The sequence below is a fragment of the Chiloscyllium plagiosum genome, unplaced genomic scaffold (genome assembly GCF_037043375.1).
Source record: "Chiloscyllium plagiosum isolate Xiang-an unplaced genomic scaffold, Cpla_swu_hap1 HiC_scaffold_3, whole genome shotgun sequence".
Lineage (NCBI taxonomy): Eukaryota > Metazoa > Chordata > Chondrichthyes > Orectolobiformes > Hemiscylliidae > Chiloscyllium > Chiloscyllium plagiosum.
This window is the reverse complement of record NW_028270141.1, coordinates 92,090,185-92,113,457: the sequence shown is the minus strand read 5'-3', so window position 1 is coordinate 92,113,457 and position 23,273 is coordinate 92,090,185. Positions and strand designations below refer to the sequence as shown.

The window sequence follows — 23,273 nt, the reverse complement described above, 5'->3', positions numbered from 1 at the left end:
CATCTCGCTTGAGGTCATAGCTTGTCAACATCTTACAAGATGATAGCTGTTTCTTCACTTCCCTGAAAGCTAAAAGTTGACAATGTAACCATTTCCAAGCCTGACCCTTTTGTTTAGAGTTGATGCAAATGCACAAGGATGGAGGCCAGGTTATGCATGAACTCTCCGTAATAATTCACCAGCCCAAGGAAAAACCTTAGCTCTGGTACAGATGTGGGAGTCGGGGCATCTTTGATCATCCTCATTTCATCTTCCAACGGGTGTAATCCAGTCTTGTTTACTCTGTAGCCCAAGTAGGTCACATTTTCCCCTTGTAAGGTGTATACAAGCCTGGGAGAAATGTCTAAGGACCATGTTCAAGTTCTCTAAGTGCTCTTTACTGGTCTTCTCTGTTATTAACATTCCGTATAGATAAATGGCAACCTGAGGTAGACCTTTAAAATATTCTCCATTGTGCACTGAATAATTGTGTGGTTGACAATACCCCAAATAGCAGTGTTGCATTACAATCGCTATAATCACTGGTAATTAAACCAGCTGCTTCTCATAAAAGACTGGAACCAAAGATGAACGCTTAGCCTGTGAAAGTTCCTGGGATAGATTCTCAGTCTAGCTGAGGTCTTACGCAAACTTAAGGTTTGGAGTCTAGAGTGAAAGACTGGTTCTGCAATCACTGAAATGGCCACACCGGTATAAACCTCCATTAGAACTGGATTACCATTTAACCAGATGTTTATTTTGATTGGTTCTGATTAGGATGTTGCTAAACAATTTAACTGTTCCAAAACAGACGTAGTTGAATATTCCAGGGTGTGCACTTTCCTGGATACTAGACTATGAGTTTTTTTACTCAATTTAAGTCTAGTGGGACTCATTTGCTGTCTCCAGTCTCCATAGCGGCAGCAACTACAATGGCTTGCCAGCCCAGATCCTGAAGAAAATTTTAACTGTTTGGCCAAAGCTTGCTTTGTTTTGGGGTTTTGCTGTGGGTTGACCGAGCGTCCCTCTTTTTAGGATATACCCTGAGTCAGACTATACAATTGCCTTCACTCAGGTGGTGTTTCCCGAGCTCAGTTGGCCTGAGGAGGGTGTCAACTTCTATCAGCATACTCTGTAACTCATTTGCTCCATTTTTCATGTTTTCCAGTGACAAAGACAGTTGTAACGTCTGTTTGAAGTCCAGTTGAGCTTCAGCAAGTAGGCCCTTTTGCATGGTTACATCATTAATCCCACTTACCAAATGGTCTCTCAGCATCTCATTAAGTAACATGCCTTTGCCAGTCATCTTAACCTAGTCAAATATCCCGATATGGATTCCTCGATTCTTAGATTGTCAAGTAAAACCGATAGCGTCTCAGAATTAGAAGCGGCTTGGGGTCATAATATTCCTCAACTAAATCCATCAACTCTTGAAAGGTTTTAGTATCTGGTGCCTCATGGAAAGTTAGACTCGTAATAACTGAAAAGGCTATGGGTCCACAAGCTGTCAGGAGAATTACCAATTACTTTTCATCTGCCTCAGAGTCATTTGCCTCAAAAAAATAAAACATATTTTCCACATACAGTCCCAATCTACAAACGCAGGATCAAATCAGTGAAGTTTTTCAGATAATGGCATGATGCCAGAAAGGCCTACCTCACCTCAAAGACGACTGTCGCGTGTGGATTTCTTCTAAAGTGTGGTTTACTCTCATCATCATTGAAATAACTCCACAGAGGCCAGTATCCTGCCACCAAGTCACCCTTTATTTACAGGTGGAAAGACCTTGACATTGATTCAACTCCCTCAGAGCCAGCTCTCAGATTGAACAGAACCTTTGATACTCCTGTTTATATTGTCAGCTAGAGCTCCAAATTAACAGCCTCAATCAAGTAACTCATATTCTATGAAGTCGACTTGGCTGACTTTGTCACAATTGCTACAGATCTAGCCAGTGATGCCCACATCCTGTGAATGAATAAATAAAAGTGCAAAACTTGGAACCATTGTAAACTGTCAATTACAAATCTGTAGTTTAAGAAAATGACAAAGTGGAAATATTCAGCTGGTCAAGCAGCAACCTATGGACAGATAATCAGGGTTAACATTTCAGCTCCTGACTATTAATCAGAGCCTTCTGCCATATCAGAAATCCAGCAATGGATACAATACTTCAGCTGGAGCTGAACAAATGTTTTAAAAAGGTTATTATGATTCCCAATTCCTACTATTGTATACTGTCAGGAGGACAGTTAAAACTACAAAAGGACAGGCTGGTAGAGTGGGTAGATAGTTGGCAGATGAATTTGAATGTGCCGAAGTGGCACATTTTAGCAGAAAAAGCATGAAGTTATATTGTAAACTAAAAGGTGCTACCCTATGTAGGAGCAGACAGACCTAAGTGTATACACATGTAAGTTAGTCAATGTGGCAGGACAAACAGTTAATAAAGAATACAGGTATCCTTGGCTTTATTAAGAAAGTCGTAGAATACAGGAAAAAGGAGGTTATGCTGAACTTGTATAAGACACTAGTTAGAACTTGACTTGAGTATTATGTATAGTTCTGGACATCACACTACAGGAAAACTGTAAACACATGTGATCAGAATACCAAGGAGGTTTAAAAGAATGGTTCCAGGGATGAGCAACTTCATTTATGAAGATAGATGACTGACATTCAGACTACCTTCCTTGAAGAGGAGAAGGCTTACAGGAGATTTTATAGCAGTTTTCAAAATCATGTGGATGCTGGACAGAGTAGATAGGGAGAAACTGTTCTCACTCAATAAAGAATTGAGAGAGCATAGATATAAAGTAATTTGCAAAAGATGCAAATGTAATATGGGAATAAATACTTTTTCACACAGTGAGTACTTTGGGTCTGGAATGCATTGCCTGAAAGTGTGGTGGAGGCAGGTTCATTTGAGGCATTTAAGAGGACATTAACTTATTTATTAAATATAAAAAATATTCAGGGTTATAGGGAAAATGCTGGAGAATAGCACTAAGCCAAGATGCTACTTCAGACAGCAAATGCAAGCACAATGGTTTGAACAGCCTCCTTCTATACTGTAACAGTTCTATGATTCTGAATTGTTTTCTAGCTTACTGCTAATGGATAATGATATAATAAAATTTTCTATGTTACAAAACTTATCTTGACGACATTAACACGGTCGCATTATTTAAGAAACAGTATGTTAAGTATGCTATTCCTGAAGAAGGGCTTGTGCCCGAAACGTCTATTCTCCTGTTCCTTGGATGTTGCCTGACCTGCTGCGCTTTTCCAGCAACAAATTTTCAGCTCTGATCTCCAGCATCTGCAGTCCTCACTTTCTCCTCTAAGTAATTTTGAGGAAAAGTTTCAGCAGTCAACCAAGTTGAAGAGTACAATGAATACTGAGTAGATATGGAAAACTTTAATCTGCTTGGCAATTTTGTTTGAGTACTGTACTCTGCCTTGAGTAGCTTTTATTTGTTGCAATATTAAGGTATTAAAATTATGATGTTAAAATGTTTTTATATAATTCTTTACAGCCAATTGTAAGGAAAATGTTTGTATTTTTGTACTCCCTTTCATCTCCTTTCATAAGTTTGATTAAAATTAATGAAAGACCTACAAGAATGTGAAAAAATGACCAATTCAAAATAGCTTTTTAGATTTGGAGTGGTTAAATTTCTAAGCAAACTTGTTGACATCAGAGAAGCTGGATCAAATTTTGCTGAAATTTACTTAACCATTCCATGTGATCTAGCAAATGTCTATGACTATTATTATATGAATAAGATTATGGGTCAGTGGAAAACAAGCATTCACCCTATTTTGTTCATGTTACCTTGCTTGAATCATGACTAAAAACAAGCTTTAAGGTAAAGCAGACATTTACGAGTTAGTCAAATTTAAGTCCTGGGAACACAGAACTCTTAAAAAGATAAAGAAGTACTTCCAAGTACACCATGTTTTACAGTTGTTGTCATGCTGTTGATTAAATTTTGTAAGATGATATTCCTTCATTTACAGGAAGGGTAAATAACAAGTCTGATTTTCTTGCCATGCAAAATTGATTAAGAACAGCAGGAGAACAAATTTACTTGGAATCACATTAACTGTGGACAATCTAGTTGGAACCTTAGGACTATGCATATTCACAAGATACATATAATTTATTTAGTAAAGCAGCATTAAATTGCATAGTGAGATACCCAAAGTCCCTGTGATTTTAGTTGAAATAACCACAGGCCGATAATGCTTTTTGATAAAGCACAAGCTGGCTGAAAGTCTCAGTGGACTATCCAGGAAGATGCAATTTCATTAGTTACACCATATACCGTGTTTGAAATATGTGTTCCAGCAGTTTAGCATCCAAGTACTGCCTTATGGAAAACTAATTACTGAATCACTAAGAGCTCCATAATGTCCTGCATTAAGTATCACACATCATACATAATGCATGTAAGGCAGCCTCTGCACTCTGATTACAGAACACTGTCATTAAGTGAGCAAATTAAAGATGTGAATAATTCACCGAGTGAGCTTACTTGTCAGTGCTGTGTTGTAAAATTAGAAATTCTAATGGGTGCTGCAATTTTTTTTTCTCAGTTGATACAAAGAGCAATGTTGGGATGCATTGAAAAATTAAAGATAATTGTCTTATTTCTTTGCGTGTCCACTCAGTTTCTATATTTTCTTTGTGGGTATCATTTTTATTTTAACATACTTACCTATAATTTTAAAATAATTTTTACTTTTGTCAGTAATGATTATCAAAATAATTTGCTTTGCATGCTAAAATGAATCAGTTAATGATAATATTACAAATTATACTGCAAAGTAAAGAAACAGAGGTGATCTCATATAATGTACAAATATAGAACCACTCAATGACAATAAATTAAATGCTATTATGCCCAGTAATGTTTTCCTTTAAACAATACAAACATTTGGTTAGTCATGAAGAAATTACACGTTTGTTTTCTCTGAGGTAGTTGTGAGCAAAAGCCATCACATAACGACCCTCTCCCAAGGCATTTCATAAATATACTGCAAAAAAAATCAGTCATTGCAAATCTAAATAAGGCCTTAAAATATATTTGGTCATACAGTACCTCTTACCTCAGTCCCACATAATATTGAGATTTATTTCTGCGGATCTTCTCTAAAGCCCAGAGACAGGGACAGAGTCCACTTGACCGCACATAACAGCATATCCACCAAATGCTCCCAGCTGTCAGATGAAATATTACCAATACAAACAAAAATATATTCCCCCTCTGGAGAACTCTCTTTCCCTCTCTCATTCCCTCAGTTTCAAATATTTGTGCCATTTCCTTCGGCGACAAGAACGAAGAAAACACTGAATGTTGTTGCCTATTGCGAATCTGAAAAAGTCCCGGCTGATTTCCTCAAATTACTGGCTGACAGGACATCTTGAGAGAGAGAGAGACAAAAATGTAGACATTTGAGAGAAGGGTTCCTTTTCTGCAGAAGGAGGGAAGCTGCATCAGATTTCTCTCTCTGTTTCAGTCTTTTTTTTAATAAGGAGGGGAATGCAGACAATAAGAGAGAGGGAGAGAGGGCTGTCAGTGCCGATAAATCTGCATATGGAAATATGGGTTATCCTGGGTGCAATTTTATTTAACTGTGATGTACTGTTTTTTTAATTAGACAAGAACACACACAGAAAGAACCCCAGCGAGGAGCAGTGACGGGCAGCTTCTCACGCGGAGTTACACAAACTGAAGACACTTTATTTAAATGAAATATATTCATTTTGTTCTCCAGTTTAAAGAGATTAAAAAATAAATTATGGAAATTATTCAGTTAACACCGTCCTCATATTCAGCACGACTGCACTGCATTATTCAGCATCATCGTCACTGCGAACAGAAGTGATTAAATTGTGCACAGTTAAAGTTTAGCAGTCTGGTTTCACAAATTGACAGAAATATTGAATTAATCAATGATAACCTCAATTGTATATAAAATATTTTGAAGCCAAACACGTTTTAGTCTTTATTTTAAACATGATAATTCGATTAGAAAGTGTGCATGATATCATTGAATCAATAGTTTAAAGTTGTAAAGGGAACAAGGTCTGGACTTTTGCTTATATGCGTTGATCAGGTACAGATCCAGCAAGATTGCTGGTTATGTTTCAGCTGATTGATGCTGAACAATTTGTTTTGCAAATTGATGCACACATTATTTGAGACTGTCTTTCTTACAGTATTTGTAACAAATGCATGTTATATAGTTATTCAAAAATGATAATTAGATCGCACTTCATGCATCAAAAGCGACTGAAGTGAGTTTGATGTTCTTGATCCTTGTCCGTTTAGAGATCGTGTCACAAAAGGACACGAGTAAATGTTGGAAGATCTCAATGAATAACTTCCCTTCCCCGTGCACGGACATGAAACAATTTAAACACTTAAACTTTCACACGATTCATATCTGAAACCCCAGGACCCTTCCTGGCCTTTGGGAAGACAGACACTGTGATTTTTATTTCCTCTGGACACTGACTGGGTCATTCCAGACGCTCCCTGAGCGGCGGAGGCGCCTCTGACGATTCATAAAAAACCCGACCAATCACAAGGGCGCTGACCAAAAGTCCTGACCAATCACCAGCGGCGGTGGTGTGCACGCGCGCAGCTAACGTCACGCTAAACGCGGGAAGCCGGAAAAGAAACAAGCGGAAAAAAGAATCCAGAAACAGAGGTACAAGTCATATAGACTGTGGCTGAGACTTGTAGGTAGGAGCAGATCATATAGACTGTGGCTGAGACTTGTAGGTAGGAGTAGATCATATAGACTGTGGCTGAGACTAGTAGGTAGGAGCAGATCATATAGACTGGGACTGGGGCTGAGACTGGTAGGTAGGAGTAGATCATACAGACTGGGGCTGAGACTGGTAGGTAGGAGCAGATCATATAGACTGGGGCTGAGACTTGTAGGTAGGAGCAGATCATATAGACTGTGGCTGAGACTGGTAGGTAGGAGCAGATCATATAGACTGTGGCTGAGACTTGTAGGTAGGAGTAGATCATATAGACTGTGGCTGAGACTTGTAGGTAGGAGCAGATCATATAGACTGTGGCTGAGACTGGTAGGTAGGAGCAGATCATATAGACTGTGGCTGAGACTGGTAGGTAGGAGCAGATCATATAGACTGGGGCTGAGACTAGTAGGTAGGAGCAGATCATATAGACTGGGGCTGAGACTGGTAGGTAGGAGCAGATCATATAGACGGGGGCTGAGACTGGTAGGTAGGAGCAGATCATATAGACTGTGGCTGAGACTGGTAGGTAGGAGCAGATCATATAGACTGGGGCTGAGACATGTAGGTAGGCGGACATCATATTGACTGGGGCTGAGACTTGTAGGTAGGCGCACATCATATAGACTGGGGCTGAGACATGTAGGTAGGAGCAGATCATATAGACTGGGGCTGAGACTTGTAGGTAGGAGCAGATCATATAGACTGTGGCTGAGACTGGTAGGTAGGAGCAGATCATATAGACTGGGGCTGAGACTTGTAGGTAGGAGCAGATCATATAGACGGGGGCTGAGACATGTAGGTAGGAGCAGATCATATAGACGGGGGCTGAGACTTGTAGGTAGGAGCAGATCATATAGACTGGGGCTGAGACTTGTAGGTAGGCAGACATCATATAGACCGGGGCTGAGACTTGTCGGTAGAAGCAGATCATATAGACCGGGGCTGAGACTTGTCGGTCGGAGCAGATCATATAGACCGGGGCTGAGACTTGTCGGTCGGAGCAGATCATATAGACCGGGGCTGAGACTTGTAGGTAGGAGCAGTTCATACAGACTGGGGCTGAGACTTGTAGGTAGGAGCAGATCATATAGACTGGGGCTGAGACTTGTAGGCATGGGCGGTCAGAAATAGTAACTATGGACAAAGGCTGGTTGTCATAGACTGATACTGAGACTTGTAGGTAGGACAAAGTCATATGGACTGGGGCTGGTTTTTACAGGCTGATGGTGAGACTTGGCAGGCATAAGTCCTATTTAGACTGCAGCTGGATATTATAGACTGATGCTAAACCTTATAGGCAGGAGCAGGTCATACAGACTGGGGATGGTTATTATAGATTGTGCCATTCATCAAATATCCATCTTTTCTAATCCAACTTCTCAGCACATGGTCTGTAGCCTTGTTTGTTAGGGCATTTCAACTTACCCTTCGCCAGACCTTGGTTACCACCAATCTCCCCGCTACACCCCATGAACCCCCAGGTACCTTTCCCTGCAACCATAAATGATGCAAAATCTGCCAGCACACCATCTCCCTCACCTCCATCCAGGGCCCCAAATAGTCCTTCCAGGTGAGACAGAAGGTTCACCTGCCTCTGCTCTAACGTAGGTTACTGCATCAGGTGCTCCCGATGTGGTCTTCTCTACATTGGGGAGACCAAATGCAAACTCAGGGCATGTTTTGCCGAGCATCTCAGTCGGGCCCGCAGGGGCCGATCTGACCTCCCTGACACCGCCATTTTCATTCCCCTTCCCACTCCCTTTCCAACATGACCATCCTTGGTCTCCTCCATTGCCACAACGAATCAGACCACAAATTGGAGGGACAACAGCATACAGCCCTGAGGACTCAATATTGAGTTCTCAAATTTCAAATAACTTCCCTTCCCAGCCCCTCCCTCTCTCTTCTATTCCTCTGATCAACTCTTCCTTCTAGCTACCAACCGGATTCATTCCTCCCATTGACCAACCAGGTCGTACCCTCTACCTGTGTTCACCTATCCCTACCTCCCCCCCCACCTGAAACCCTATCCTCATCCCCGTACCTGCAGTCCTGAAGAAGGGTTACACTGGAAACGTTGACTTCTCCACCTCCTGATGCTGCCTAGCTTGTTGTGTTCCTCCAGCTTCCCGCTTGTCTATCTTGGATTGTAGCAGCTGCAGTTTTTTTTGTCTCTACCACATTTTCAAGCAGCAAGTTCTGTATACCTACAACCCTCTGGGTGCAAAATATTGTCCTCAAATCTGCTCTAAACCTTCAGCCTCCTTACTTAAAACTATGCTGCCTCGTTACTAATGTCTCTGCTGATGGGGAAAAGTTTGTTTTCATCTACCCTGTCTATGCCACTTAGAACTTTGTGTATCTCAAACAGATTCCCCCTAAGCCTTCTCTGCTCCCAGAAAAACAGCACCAGCCTATCTAGTATCTCTTCATAGTAGTTGATTCTGAGTCCAGGGTCCTAAATCTGAAGAAGGAAAACTATGGTGGTATGGAGCATGAGCTAGCTATAATAAACTTGGGGAATGTATTTAGAGGGCTGATGGTGGATAGGCAGTGGCAATCATTTAAAGAACATGTGGAGGAACTGCAAACACTCATTCCTGTTTGGCGCAAAACTAAAATGGGAAAGGTGACATTATTAAGGCAAGTTATGGATAATATTCGATCCAAGGAAGAGGTGTATAAATTGGCAAACAAAAAAGGTAGTGGACCTGAGCATTGGGAGCAATTTAGATTTCAGCAAAGGAAGACAATGAGTTTGATTAAGAGGGATACAATAAGGAGTGATGGTATACTAGCAGGAAATGTACAAACTGGTTGTACATAAGCTTCTACAGGTATGTGAGGGAAAAAAAAGATTAGTGGAGACAAATGTTGATCCCTTACTGTCAGAAACAGGAAATTATAATAGCGAACAGAAATGGCAGACAAATTAACTATACATTGATTCTGACTTCATAATGGAGAATACAAATACTGTCCCAGAAATGTTGGGAACACAGGGTCTAGTGAGAGGGAGGAGCTGAAGGAATTCAGTGTTAGTAGGGAAATAGAGTTTGGAAAATCATGGAATTTAAGGCAAATAAGTCCCCAAGGACAGATAATTTGCATCCTAAAGTACTTAAGGAAGTGGCACTAGAAATAGTCGATCCATTGGTGGCCATCTTTGCGATTTTATAGACTCTGAAACAGTTTCTACAATTTGAACTGGTTAGCCTGACATCAGTGGTTGGGAAAATATTAGAGTTCGTTGAATAGCACAGCACTTGGAAAATAGTCAGCATGGATTCATGAAGGGGAAATTATGCTTGATAAATCTATTGGAATTTACTTGGTCTTTCAGAAGGCTTTTGATAAGATCTGTCATAAGAAATTAGCACATAAAATTAGAGTACTTGGGATTTGGAGTAGTGAACTGATTTGGATACAGAACTATTTGGCAGACAGCAAACAAAGAATAGAAATAAATAGGTCTTTTTTCTGAGTTGTAGACAGTGACTGGTGGAGTGGTGCTGGGACCAGTGCTTGGGATATAAATGTCAGCACTAAATATAAGTTTGCAACTGACATAATAGTGGGTGGCAAGATGAGCTGTGAGGAAGTTGCATGAGTTCTTCAGTGTGATTTAGACAAGTTGAGTGAATGGGCGAATATATGGCAGATGAAGTATAAAGTGGATAAATTTGAGGCTATCCATTTTGGTTGTGAAAACAGGAAGACAGATAATCTAAATGGTGATAAATTTGTAAAGGACGAGATACAATGAGATGTGGGTGTCCTTGTACACCAGTCTCTGAAGTAAGTATGCAGGTTCAGCAGATGGTGAAGAATACAATGGTATGTTGGCCTTCATAGTGCGAGAATTTGAGTAGAGAGGGAGGGATGTCTTGCTACAATTATATAGTCTTTTTCTGATTTGCAGGCAGTGATTAGTGGAATGCCTAATCCTGCTTCTGTTTTCTATGTTTCTGTGTTACACTCTTATAAATCAATGTTGACTTTGCGTCATCCTATTGATACTTTCTGTGTACTATTGTTACATTCTTTGTAATAGAATGCAACATTTTTCCTTTACACAATATTATTACACAATGAATATTACACAAACTGGTCTGCAATTATGTTTTCTCTCAATTCTTTTAAACTATAAAGTATGTCATGAGTACATTCTCTCAACTGGAGAATTAGATGTTGTTTATAGGTGCCCTTTGTATTATTCCCTCCCTATACAGTTAATTAACTGGGACTATTATGTTTTGTGACATTATTGACCATTCCATGGCTTTCTAGCAAAAAGCTGATAGTGTGTTAATTAGAAGGGGAAGCAGTTCATAATGGTTATTTGTTTTCTAGGAAAATGGATGATAACTTTGGGGGATCTCTTACTCCCCCTGTGTCTCCGTATGTGATAGAAAGGATGGAGATGGATATGGAGTGCTGCAGACCACCTTTTTTCTCCTGCACCTTGGCTCAACGAGATGGAGGAAAGTCCTTTTCTGCTGATGGCTATCTGATCAGTGGATCGCTTAACCGGTATGTAATAGAGAAACTAGTATAGCAGCTGTTACTTTCTGTTGGGTAAAGGCTCAAAGACTCAATGTGGGTAATCTAACTTTCTGTTGCGACAGCTGACTTATTCCATAGGAGTTTGCCCACACGATCTCATTCTTGTCTCTTTACAGTGTTCATGAAAAGCCAGTGCACTGTTGCAAATAGTAATGAAGAATCTAATGAACTGTTGACATTATTCTCAAAAAGGCTGAATATACAAGGAAGGAAATGATGCTTAATTTGCAGAAATAATGTAGACCTTATCTGGGGTGCAGTGTTAGGCATGCATTTCAGCCAAGATCATTGAGCATATGCAATATAAATTCTTTGAAATTATCTGAGATCAAAGGTTCAATTATGAAGACTGTTTACAAAACCTAGCTAGTATTCTGCTGGTATTAAACCTGTATTCTAATTTAGAAGGTTAACTGGTAATCTAATTGAAGGGCTTAAAATCATGAAACAATTTGATTGGCTAGATATTACGAAGCCATTTGTTTGATAGAGAAAGATACATAAACTATTGAGATGTATAAAATCATGAGGTGCATAGATAGGATGAATGCATATTTTATTTTTCCCAGGGCTGGGGCATTGAAAACTAGAGGGCATAGGTTTAAAATGAGAGGGGAATGATTTAGGAACAGCCTGAGGGGCAACGTCTTCATGCAGAAAGTGGTACATATATGGAATAGCCTGCCAGAGAAAGTAGTTGAGGCAGGTACAATAGCAACATTTAAAAAACATTTGGATAGGTATATGGATGGGAAGAGTTTAGGGAAATATGGACCAGATGTGGGCAATTGGAGCTAGCTGAGTGGGCACCATGGTCAGCATGGACCAATTAGGTCCGAAGGGCCTGTTTCCATGCTGGGTTGCTCTATGACTCTATAACCTTAACTTTAGAAGAAAACTAGTGATGAGTGAAATTACTAAGTTCTATTTCACAATACCGATCAAATCTGAAGTCTAGCATTACTAGAAAGATTTATGAAATGCCTCAACAGAATTTGATAAATAATTTGTTTTGCTCTTAAATTAACGATTAATTCATTTTGTCAGTACATTTAGAATTTAGCATTGACATTTGCAAAAAGAGTTCCAGTGTTTAACTTTCTGCTGCAGTAATCTATTTGAATTATAAACGAGATTAATTTCATCGAAGCACACAGCACAAAAACAGAGCCTTCAGTCCATCTCATCCATGCCGATCAAGTTTCCCAAACTAAACTAGTCCCATTTGCCTGCAGTTGGTCCATATCCCTCTAAACCTTTCCTGTTTGTGGACGAGTCCAAATGTCTTTTAAAAGTTATAACTGTACCTGCATCTATCATTTCCTCTGGCAGTTTATTCCACATGCGAACCATTCTCTGTGTGAAAACGTTGTCCCTCAGGTCCCTTTTAAATCTTTTTACTCTCACCTTAAAAATATGGCCCTAGTTTTGAACTCCCCCATCCTAGGGAAAAAACTTTTGCTGTTTACCTTATCATTGCCCCTTAGTATTTTATTAACCTTTATAAGATCACTCCTTAACCTCCTATGTTCCAGCGAAAAAAGCCCCAGCCTATCCAGTCTTTCCTTATAACTCTAAACCCTGTAGTCCTAGCAACATCCTAGTAAACGTTTTCTTAATTCTCTCCAATTTAATAATGTCCTTCCTAAAGCAAGACGACCAGAACTGTACACAGTATTCCAAAAGTGACTTCACCAACATCCTGTATAACCTCAACATAACATTCCAACTCCTATTCTCAATGCTCTGGGCAATGAAGGCAAGCATGCTAAATGTCTCCTTAATTACCATGCCTACCTGTGACTCAACATTCAAGGAAGTATGCACCTGAACCACTAGATTTCTCTCTGTTCAACATCACGACCCAGGGCCCTACCATTAACTGTATAAGTTCTGCCTTTGTTCACTTTACCAAAGTACAATACCTAGCATTTATCCAAGTTAAACTCCACTCGCATCTCCTCAGCCCGTTGGCCTAATTGATCAAGATTCTTTTGTAATCTTAGTTAACTTCCTTCACTGTTGACTACACCACCAATTTTGGTCTCATCTGCAAACTTATTAACCATTACTCCTAAATTCTCATCCAAGTTATTTGTATAAATGACAAGCAACAGTGGACTCAGCACCAATCCTTGAGGAACACCACTGATCATAGGCCTCCAGTCTGAAAGACAACCCTCCACCACAACCCTCTATCTCCTAATATCAAGCCAATTTGGTATTCCTGAATTCCATGCGATGTAATTTTACTAATCAGTTTACCATGCAGAAACTTGTCATAGGCTTTATTAAAGGCCTTTATTCTTGATGAAGGGCTTTTGCCCGAAACGTCGATTTTGCTGCTTGTCGGATGCTGCCTGAATTGCTGTGCTCTTCCAGCACCACTGATCCAGAATCTGGTTTCCAGCATCTGCAGTCATTGTTTTTACCTCCATTTAAACAATGTCTATTGCTCTGCCCTCATCAATCTTTTTGGTTATGTCCTCAAAAGACTCAATCAAGTTTGTGAGACACGATTCCCCACGCCAAACCATGCTGAGTATCCCTAATCAGTCCTTGCCTGTCCGAATACATGTAAATCCTCTCAGTTTCCCCTCCAACAAATTACCTTCCACTGGTGTCAGATTCACTGGTCTATAGTTCCCAGGCTGCTCCTTTCTTAAATGAGGGCACAATATCAGCCACCTTCCAGTCTTCCAGCACCTCACCTGTGGCTATAGATGATACAGATATCTCTGCTCGGGGCCCCAAAATTTCTTTCCTAAATTCCTGCAACCTGCTGGGATGCACTTGATCGGCTCACAGAGATTTATTCACCTTTATGTTTTTTTTAAGACCTCTAGCACTTCCTTTTCCCTAATGTTGACTGTTTTCAAGAGATCAGTTTCCCTGTGTTCCCTAGCTTTCGTGTTTTTCTCCACAGTAAAAGCTGAAACAAAATATTCATTTAGAATCTCTCCCATCTCATATGGTTCTGCACGTAGATGTCCTTGTTGACCTTTAAGGGGCCCTATTCTCTCCCTGGTTGCTGTTTTGCTCTTAATGTACTTGTAGAATCTCTTTGGATCAAGATTATTTCATATCTCCTTTTAGCTCTCCTGATTTCCTTCTTAAGAATACCCCTACACCTCTTATTCTTGTATTCACTTGATCCCAGTTGTCTATGCCTAAAATATGCCTCCTTATTCTTGACTAGAGCCTTGATTAGAAAAGAAAATACTAGACAGTTCAGTTGGAGTTTGTCATGATGAAATCTTTTTCATCCCCTGGGTGGTAATCTGGTGGGGTCTGATGTAAAACCCAAGCAATGTTGAAATCTATCTCGTGATCCTGATGCGGAGGCGAATGATCCAGGGACTTGAGTTCAAATCCCGTCATGCTCGTTTGTGGAATTTAAAATTCAATTAATAAGTCTAGAGTTTAAAGTTGGTCTCAGTAATGGTGACAATAAACTATCATCAATTGTCATAAAAATCCATTTATTTAATTAATTTTCTTGAGGGAAGGAAATCTGCCAGTCCTTACCTAGACTAGCTTACGTCTGACTCCAGACTCTCAGCAATGTGGTTAAATGCTCTCAGAAATCATCCTCACAAGCCATTCAGTTCAAAGGTGATTAGGAATGGGTAACAAATGTTGGCCTTGCTGGTGATATGCAAATCCCATGCATGAGAAATTAACAATAACTGACAAGTTCTGCAATGGGTAAGTGATCCATTCTGACAGGTCACTGCCCAGGGGTTCAAGCTGATGGTTGTCTTCATAGGCTTATTTAACTTTGTCAAAGATTGGTCGTACTGGGCAAAAAATATGAACTTATATCATCAGATTTTTGCTGAATTTTGATACAGATCACTACCATGACCTAACCATCTGCTTGCCAGTTACAAACTGCAATTCCTGAACATTAGGAATGAGGTTTTGATGTGTCAGTGCGATCTAACACCCAACTTCTTTTCTGTTTTCAAGACTGCTGTTAAGATTGGATCCTTCTCCCACTGGCTATGAAGCTGACACAGTGGATATTTTTGGTTTTCAGTGGGTGACTGAAATGGCACTAGTTGAATCTCCTAAACTTCTCTTTGGATTACTGAGGTATAAGTGCTTGTTGTCTTTAAATCTTCTTGTGAACTCAGTTCTGTACGTCTGTTGTCCTAATCTAAAATAGAAATACAAATAGAACACTTTTACTTAGATCCTATTTACCACCCGCTGAGAAAACGAACAGAAAATGACATCACCATAGGAAATGATGTCACCACAGGAAATGGCATCATCAATCTTAGGAAACTCAAACATATAAATAGAAAGCAGGTTACACCACCAGTGCTTCATTCGGATGCTCACTGAAGATGTTACCTAGTAGGGTGACGAAACATCTGAAAACAAACCTTCCAGCTCAGCGAGCAAACCTACATATAGATTAGATTAGATTAGATTAGATTAGATTACTTTACAGTGTGGAAACAGGCCCTTTGGCCCAACAAGTCCACACCGACCCACCGAAGCGTAACCCACCCATACCCCTACATTTGCCCCTTACCTAACACTACGGGCAATTTAGCATGGCCAATTCACCTGACCTGCACATCTTTGGACTGTGGGAGGAAACCGGAGCACCCGGAGGAAACCCACGCAGAAAAACTGCAGATGGTGGAAATCAGAAACAAAAATAGAAATCACTGGGAAAACTCAGCAGATCTTTAAGTTCCGAAGAAGGGTCAGTGGACCCAAAACGCTAACTCTGCTTTGTCTCCACAGATACTGCCAAACCTGCTAAGTTTTCCCAGCGATATTTGTTTGCATTATCCTAAAATGTTATTTCGGAATAATCTTGAATGCAGTGTTGTGACATAAGAAATGTTGTGCACTCCGTGGATTCATGCCCATAAATTGAAGACACTGGCAGAATGTTCCCATTTGGAGCCATAGTGAATTGGGGAGCCTCAACCAGGGTCTACTTGTAATAATATACCCAGTTATCTTGAATGGTAGGTAGAATATATTCTTTATTCTCTTTCAAATTGTCTTCTCTTGGGCAAACTGACCAGCTATTTCATAACTTAAAGCCCCCATCAGCCTTTTTAAGCTTCGGCTGGCTTCACTGATTCTTAAAATCTTTCATTTTGTTAAAGTTAAACTCAGGGAGTGGAATCTCACTAGGCAACTGTGGAAACAAACTTCCACTGAGCTCGGATGAACCAACTCACCTTGATCAGAATCGGCGTGATCACTCAATGTCACGCCAAAGTAACTTTCATTTTCAGAAGCATGTGAGATCAAATATGCTTTTCAGTTTCTAATCCCCATCATGTAGCCCAGTTGTGTTCTGAAGTTAGGTTCTCTGCAGAATGCAAAAGATACATTTTGAGCCTTGGTTTCTTGTGTTTACATAATGGTATAATTTGAAATATGTCAATACTAAAGGATGCTAAGTTAAGAAATTAACCCAAATTCGGAGTTGAGTTGAATTGAATTAAGCACCCATTTTAAACCCTTTGTTTTGCCTTGGGAATATTTTAATTCCTGAGAATACTATGCAATCTTGGTCCTTGGTTAAGCAACACCTTGATTTTAAAATTCTTGATTTTTCTAATACCTCTATGGTTTACTCCATCCCATCTCTAGTTTCCTCTGGTTCTACAATCCCATGGCATCCTCCTGCATCTATTTCATGTGTTGTGTTCTGCTCTTATTTCTTGATTCTCTGGCCTTTGATGGAATGTAAGGCACTGTGGAATGAGTGCAGCATCGATTCGCTCAAAGGAATGAGAATTATGGTCACAAAGGAAGGTTTGAAAATGTAATGCTATTTTACTGGAACAGTGGAAGTCATGGAAATCGTGAAAGGTTTTAAGAGGATTAAAGTTGAAAGATTGTTCTAGCTGATTGATGAATAAACAAAGGGCATGTCAAGGTTACCATTCAAAGAACAGACTGGGAAAGCTAAAAGAACCTTCATAATATAGCAGGATATTAACTCAATGAAGACTTGTCACAAGTGGCGATTTTAAAAATGAATTTGCTACATTTTTCAAAAAGAAGAATGTCAAAAAAAAAACCATGGCAACAGTTCGTGAAATTTGATTCAGAAAATAAGTAGCTCCAGTGCAATATCCAGACTGACTTCTGATTATACCCTTCTACATGTTCATTGACTGCCATATCTAAACAGGAGTATCAAGTGTCAGCATGTACTTTAAATGTTAAAATATAGATAATTTTTTGGATCCTTGTATTTCTCTTTAAAAAAAACATTTTAGTTTGATGGCTGGGAGTAGGATGACAACAACATTGGCAGTTTGTGTCTCCTACCCAGAATGGGGATTGGCCCCAAATCGGAGTCTTTCAGAAAAGAATGGGCATGAGCATAGAGAATACTATAATTGTGAGGTCTGAACAGTGTCATTTCTTTGAGTTAAGTAGAGTGCATGGAGATGGTTATATAATGCTGTGCTATATATTCAATTTATGTTCCATGCCTGAAAATTCATGCATAAAACTAATTAATCAAACCAATATTTTTGTAATCCTAATTGTGCCTGTTAATTTCTTTGTACCTGGCCCGATGGATAATGATCAGAAATTATTTATTCAATGTGTAAATGAAGGTGCCTTAATTTAAAATAATTTAAATTTGTTCTTTTTCAGACAAAAGATCAGCTGTTTAGAAGGCTTAGCACAGGCTAGTTCACGTGATTTTGGCAAGTATACTGCAGAATGCATGGAGTTCCTTTCTGTTTGTGACTGCTGGAACATGCTGGTTAAAATAATACTTTCCATAGTGCCCAGTTAAATGATCTCTTCTTTGTGTTTAGTAACCAATCTCACTAGTTTGAGTCAATTATTGAAACAACAAAGCTTGTATTAATGCATATTATAAGCGTAACATTAATTTATTACAAACAAATCCCAGTGGAAAGAATGAGCCAGATCTCTAACAGATTAATATTAGTTTACCTCTGGAATGTTAACATTGCCTCTTTTATTATTAATCATTGATTTACTCATTGCATAACACCTTGTCTCTGACATGCAGCTTGATTTTTGTTTAATAGTTGCCACATATCTGAATTTTCCTGGTTTGATAGAAATTAAGTCTAATTTATCTGAGGGGATATGTTGTGACTAGTTGTTTTGTCTTGACAAATCTGTAGAGCCACAATTGCTAATCTTTCATTTGCGATGTCACCCTGAATCTTAATCACTTACTGCATTAGGGAAGGAAAAAAAGTGGCAAGGACTAGTTCAGCACTGTAGGCACTATCTCTTTGGGTTCCAACTCAGTTCAAATTACCTTGTAGCACTTGGAAGAAAGTATAATTTTTCTGCTGGCCATAAGTGTTCAAAGTGAAACAAATTTGTCTTAACAGTTTCAAATGGGAAGCAGTGACAAAAATAAATGGGGGAAACAGTTTGCTTTGAGGGTATTTCTCCCAATACTACTATTTTCCTTTAAGTTCTGACTGTAAATCTGGAAGTATAGAGCTATTCTCTTTTGAAGCCAGATGCTGTATTGGTCTGTAGTTGTTGTTTTACCCGAAGGAGCAGTTTAGTTTTGTAGGCCTTGTTAGATTATAGAGCTGCAAACAGCAAAATACAACCCACAAAGTTAAATGAAAATGATTAGATAGATGGTTGATTGTCAAGTGAAGCTGTCCAGCTATTCTCCCTGTAGTTACTCTCAAACTCCAAGGGAGACCTCGTTGTGTCAGGAAATTAAGGCTGAGAAATTGGAGGCGGACAGAACACAGTGCAGCATGAACGTTTTCAAAGTAATGCCTGCCCTCTTATATTGGGATGAAGCTTGTAGGAAACTGTCCCTGGGGCCCCACCTGCATAGAACTGATCAGCTGCAGATGTCTTTGGGTTGCCCAGATGTAGCTCAGGGCTTCAGGAAGGTTTGTTGATTCGGATACTAAGTCAGCCTGCAGGTCCTCTCAAAAGCAAGTGATTAAAAAAGTTTTATGTTCAGTTTGGAGCAAAACTTCAAAAGAAATGGCTGCAGGACCCTGGCAAGCATAATTGAGGGGCCCAGTGTCTGATTCAAGTGGATACCTTGAATATGTGGAAGTCACTTGTTTCCATATTGGCAGTGGGTATATTTTCTGGTAAGTCAGATGGGCAAGGTGAGGTCTGGTTACCCCCCCCCCCCCAACACACCCATTTATTTTGTTCCAAATTATAAATGAGGATAAATTTCTCCTCTTCCTAACTTCTAATTATAATTTAGATAAAATTATTGGGCTGTAGTCCTTTGCAGCAAGCCAACCAAAATCATTTAACCATTAGTTAGATTGCATGTTTTGGTTTCTGTGTTCTTTTGCTTGGAAATTTGCTAAAAGTGCAAAGTTATAACACTGCATTGAGAGACACTAGGGGTTGGTTTATTATCTGGTGTTCGGATCATTTCTGAGTCCCAACACCATGCCTGTGCCCCATCACTAATGGATGGAGGCAGCTCTGCGTACAATTAGTGATGCCAGAGCTGCCAAGAAATAGAAACTGGTATTGAAGTATGAACCACAAAGACAGATGGCATCCAGGGCCAAGTCTACAATTGTTTTGCCCAATGGAGCAAGTAGGAGAGCAGAGGGCCAGCAGCCTCATGGCATGGGCGAGTGTTTCAAGTGGTTAGTCATATTCTTGATCAGCCGTGCTCAATCAATAGAATCTTTATGCCAACCTTAGAATTTCCCTTTCTTTTCAAGGCATTTAACCAACAGCAACATTATGTATTGGCTGACTCCCGCCAGGTGTACACAGATAGTAGCAAGCTTGCCAAGAAATTTACCAGGCAGTTAATTGGGGGTAAATGCATTGTCATCTCCTGTTGTTGTTTTGAAAATTGCTGCATGTTCTAGTGAAGTCAGAAGACGGATCACCCATCCAGCAGTACAACTTTAATAGCGAGCCAGCACCCCTGACAATTAGAAATTCAGCCCCACACTCCTGGCATCTCTGTGAAAGGACAAACAAGTGTGTCTTTCCTTAGGAAGGGATTAAAAGCTTGTGAATTTACGGTGGTACAACTGAGAAAACATTACAATTGGAGTGGGTGAGTTCAGTACCAAATCAAGAGAAAGGAGAAATAAACAGTGGGAAGAAAAATAGATTAAGGAATAGTAACCACAAATGTTTTTGTTTTAATTTTGAAAATTTAAAGTTTGCAACAATTAAAATCTGATGAAGTAAGATGCCACATCTTTGTCTGAGAAGTGGATTGGCAGTAATTTACACCGGTTACACCATTTAAAAACTTTCCTAAATTGGCATTGACAGCATTTAATTTTCATTTATTTCATATCTACATTGCTTATGTCACAATTGCATGCCGTTCAATACATTTTAGCGGTGAGCCAGGCACCTGAAATTGGTGTATCATTTACTCATAATAACGGTGTGTACTGTGATTCTCACTGGTGTTTTGACAAGAGATTCTGGGCCAATATATCAATCAAGTCACTTATCGCAGGAATGTTTGAAATTGTATGCAGTTTGATGAAATGCTTGTTCACTTTGATGTTTTATGTTTAAATACTATGCAGGACATGCCAATAGCTTGTATGTTGAAGCAGATGAAATCAGACAGCAGTGTGTTAACTTCCTCCAGTACATCAAAGTGTTTATTTTCAGGTAATCTTATCAATCTCCATTCACCATTACTTGAGAATATTTCAGAGGTTTTACTGAAGAGTCATCAAACTGCATTGAAAACCATGTATTGCTTGTGAAAGGATTGCAGCTTAAATGATTCAGCTGGTCAATTTGAAAATTTTTTTTTGTCATTCTTTCATGGAATGTTAACGTTACTGGCGAGGCCAGCACTTGTTGCCTGTCCTTAGTTGCCTTTCTAATGAGGAATAAAACAGTTTAAAAATCTCAGTAGTACTTGGGTATTGCGTATGCTGAAGCTTCTGCTTTGAAAGAACTAAGTCAGACAAGTATGTGCTATTTGCAGGGCTTACCGTTACTTTCCTTCAGCAAAGGCCACTTCAATGGGCAGTTAAGAGTCAAACATGTCACTGTGGGTCTGGAGGCGCATGTAGGCCGGACCAGGTTAGAATAGCAGATTTCCTTCCCTGAAGGAGATGAGTGAACAGATGACTCTTCATTACAAGAGACTAGCTTGATATTCCAATTTAATGAATTAATTTTAAATTGTACTAGCTGTCATGGTGAAATTTGAACCCATGTTCCTAGAGCTTTAACTGTGGGAGATGCAGGGAAGGGTAGGGTGGTGAATCTGGATGGGATGCTCATTGAAGTGTGTACTGGATGGGCCGAATGGACTGCTTCCACACTGTCGAGTCTCTTATGATTAACCTGGCTCTTGCGAATCTGAGTGTAATTCCCATTATGCCATCATCTCTCTCAGAATCTTAGGAATTGGCAACAGCAGCAGGTCTTTTAATTTGTCCAAGGTCTCTGACTCCCTGCTGAAACTAATTACACTTCCCTGTACCTTTAATATCTTTGCACTTATTTAATACTTTCCTCATTATCAAGTTGAGTCGGTCACGATAACGCAATCCATATGCTAAAAAGCCTTTCCAGTATCCCATTCAGTGCTTCTAATGCTGCTCTATAATTAAGTCTTCTTGTTACGATTCGTAACCGAATGGAAATATTATTTCACTATTTACCCTCTCAAAATTTTCATAATTCAAATTAAGACTCTGCTTGATCTTACTGTTCAATGCAGTAATATTTCTACAGTTATTGTTCAGCATCCTCTGCACCTTGGTCTCATATTACTTATGCAATACACTTTCCATGGCTGCAGTATTTCTGATGTGGGGGTTGGTGGTAGTGCAAGAAAGGATATCTTACATTTGTACCGCATCTATCCTGACCATTGAAATTCTTTTTGGAATGCAGGTAACATGATAGCCAGTTGCCACACAGCAATGTTTGCTTGGGCAGCCAAGATATCTACCCTGCCCTTCTTCAAAAGAATCACATGGAATCTTTTGCCTTTTTTTGAAGAGGGCAGATAGAGTCAGTTTGACTCTGAGAGGTAATATAATTATTAGATTCCCTACAGTGTGGAAACAGGCCCTTCGGCCCAACAAGTCCATACTCTGAAGAGTAACCCCCCCCCCAGACCCATTCCCCATATTCACCCCTGGCTATGGGCAATTTAGCATGACCAATTCACCTAACCTGCACATCTTTGGATTGTGGGAGGAAACTGGAGCACGTGGAGGAAACCCACGCAGACATGGGGAGAATGTGCAAACTCCACACAGACAGTTATCCAGGGCAGGGACCGAACCTGGGTCCCTGGAGCTGTGAGGCAGCAGTGCTAATCACTGAGCCACCGTCCCACCCCTGAACCACTGTGCTACCCCCTTCAAAAAGGGAAAATGGGTGTAGTAGAAGTGTTGATGCAGCTGACGTATTTTGTAATAAATGCACTGCAGCTGCAGAGAGATGTTTTGATGTTAGGAGCAGGAAATAGAAAGCATTGAAGATTTAAAAATCTATCACTGAATTTAAGTGATACTGCAAAACTAAACTTAGGCCAAGTAATTTGTAAAAAAAACATATTTTCTTTCTTGTGTAGATATCTCGAATCTTCCAGAGGATTAAATGATGAACAAGTTCATCCATACGATGAGCTAGAAGCCCAGCTGCCCTCGTTATTAGTGGAAGAATTATATGCACTTACTCTGTTTATTGGCCACCTCCGTGATCTTTCCAGCAATACCCTGGCTAACTTCTCGATACAGAACCAGGGCAAGGTTTGTTCTAATTCTGTAGATGGTGGACAGGCTTTGGGGGGTTGGGAGGTGAATTACTTCTGACAAACTTTGATTTGATTTATTGTTGTCACATGTACTTAAGTACAGTGAAAAGCTTTGTTTTGTGTGCAGTACAGGCAGATTATAGCAAACAAGGACATACAGATCAGCTGGTGCATAGACAGATCAAGGC

The 23,273-nt window shown here is 39.8% G+C and overlaps 1 protein-coding gene across 1 annotated transcript in view; it reads left to right on the top strand.

The window, feature by feature from the left end:
- Positions 1 to 6,674: 6,674 nt before the first annotated feature.
- mms22l (MMS22-like, DNA repair protein) overlaps positions 6,675 to 23,273 on the top strand; it is a 163,327-nt gene continuing 146,728 nt past the window's right edge. The window contains exons 1-6 of the mRNA XM_043685419.2: positions 6,675 to 6,703; positions 11,118 to 11,297; positions 15,303 to 15,428; positions 17,985 to 18,037; positions 20,882 to 20,969; positions 22,903 to 23,080. Of these exons, the coding sequence (XP_043541354.2) occupies positions 11,122 to 11,297; positions 15,303 to 15,428; positions 17,985 to 18,037; positions 20,882 to 20,969; positions 22,903 to 23,080 (621 nt within the window). The 5' untranslated portion in view covers positions 6,675 to 6,703; positions 11,118 to 11,121. The remainder of the gene's footprint in view (positions 6,704 to 11,117; positions 11,298 to 15,302; positions 15,429 to 17,984; positions 18,038 to 20,881; positions 20,970 to 22,902; positions 23,081 to 23,273) is intronic.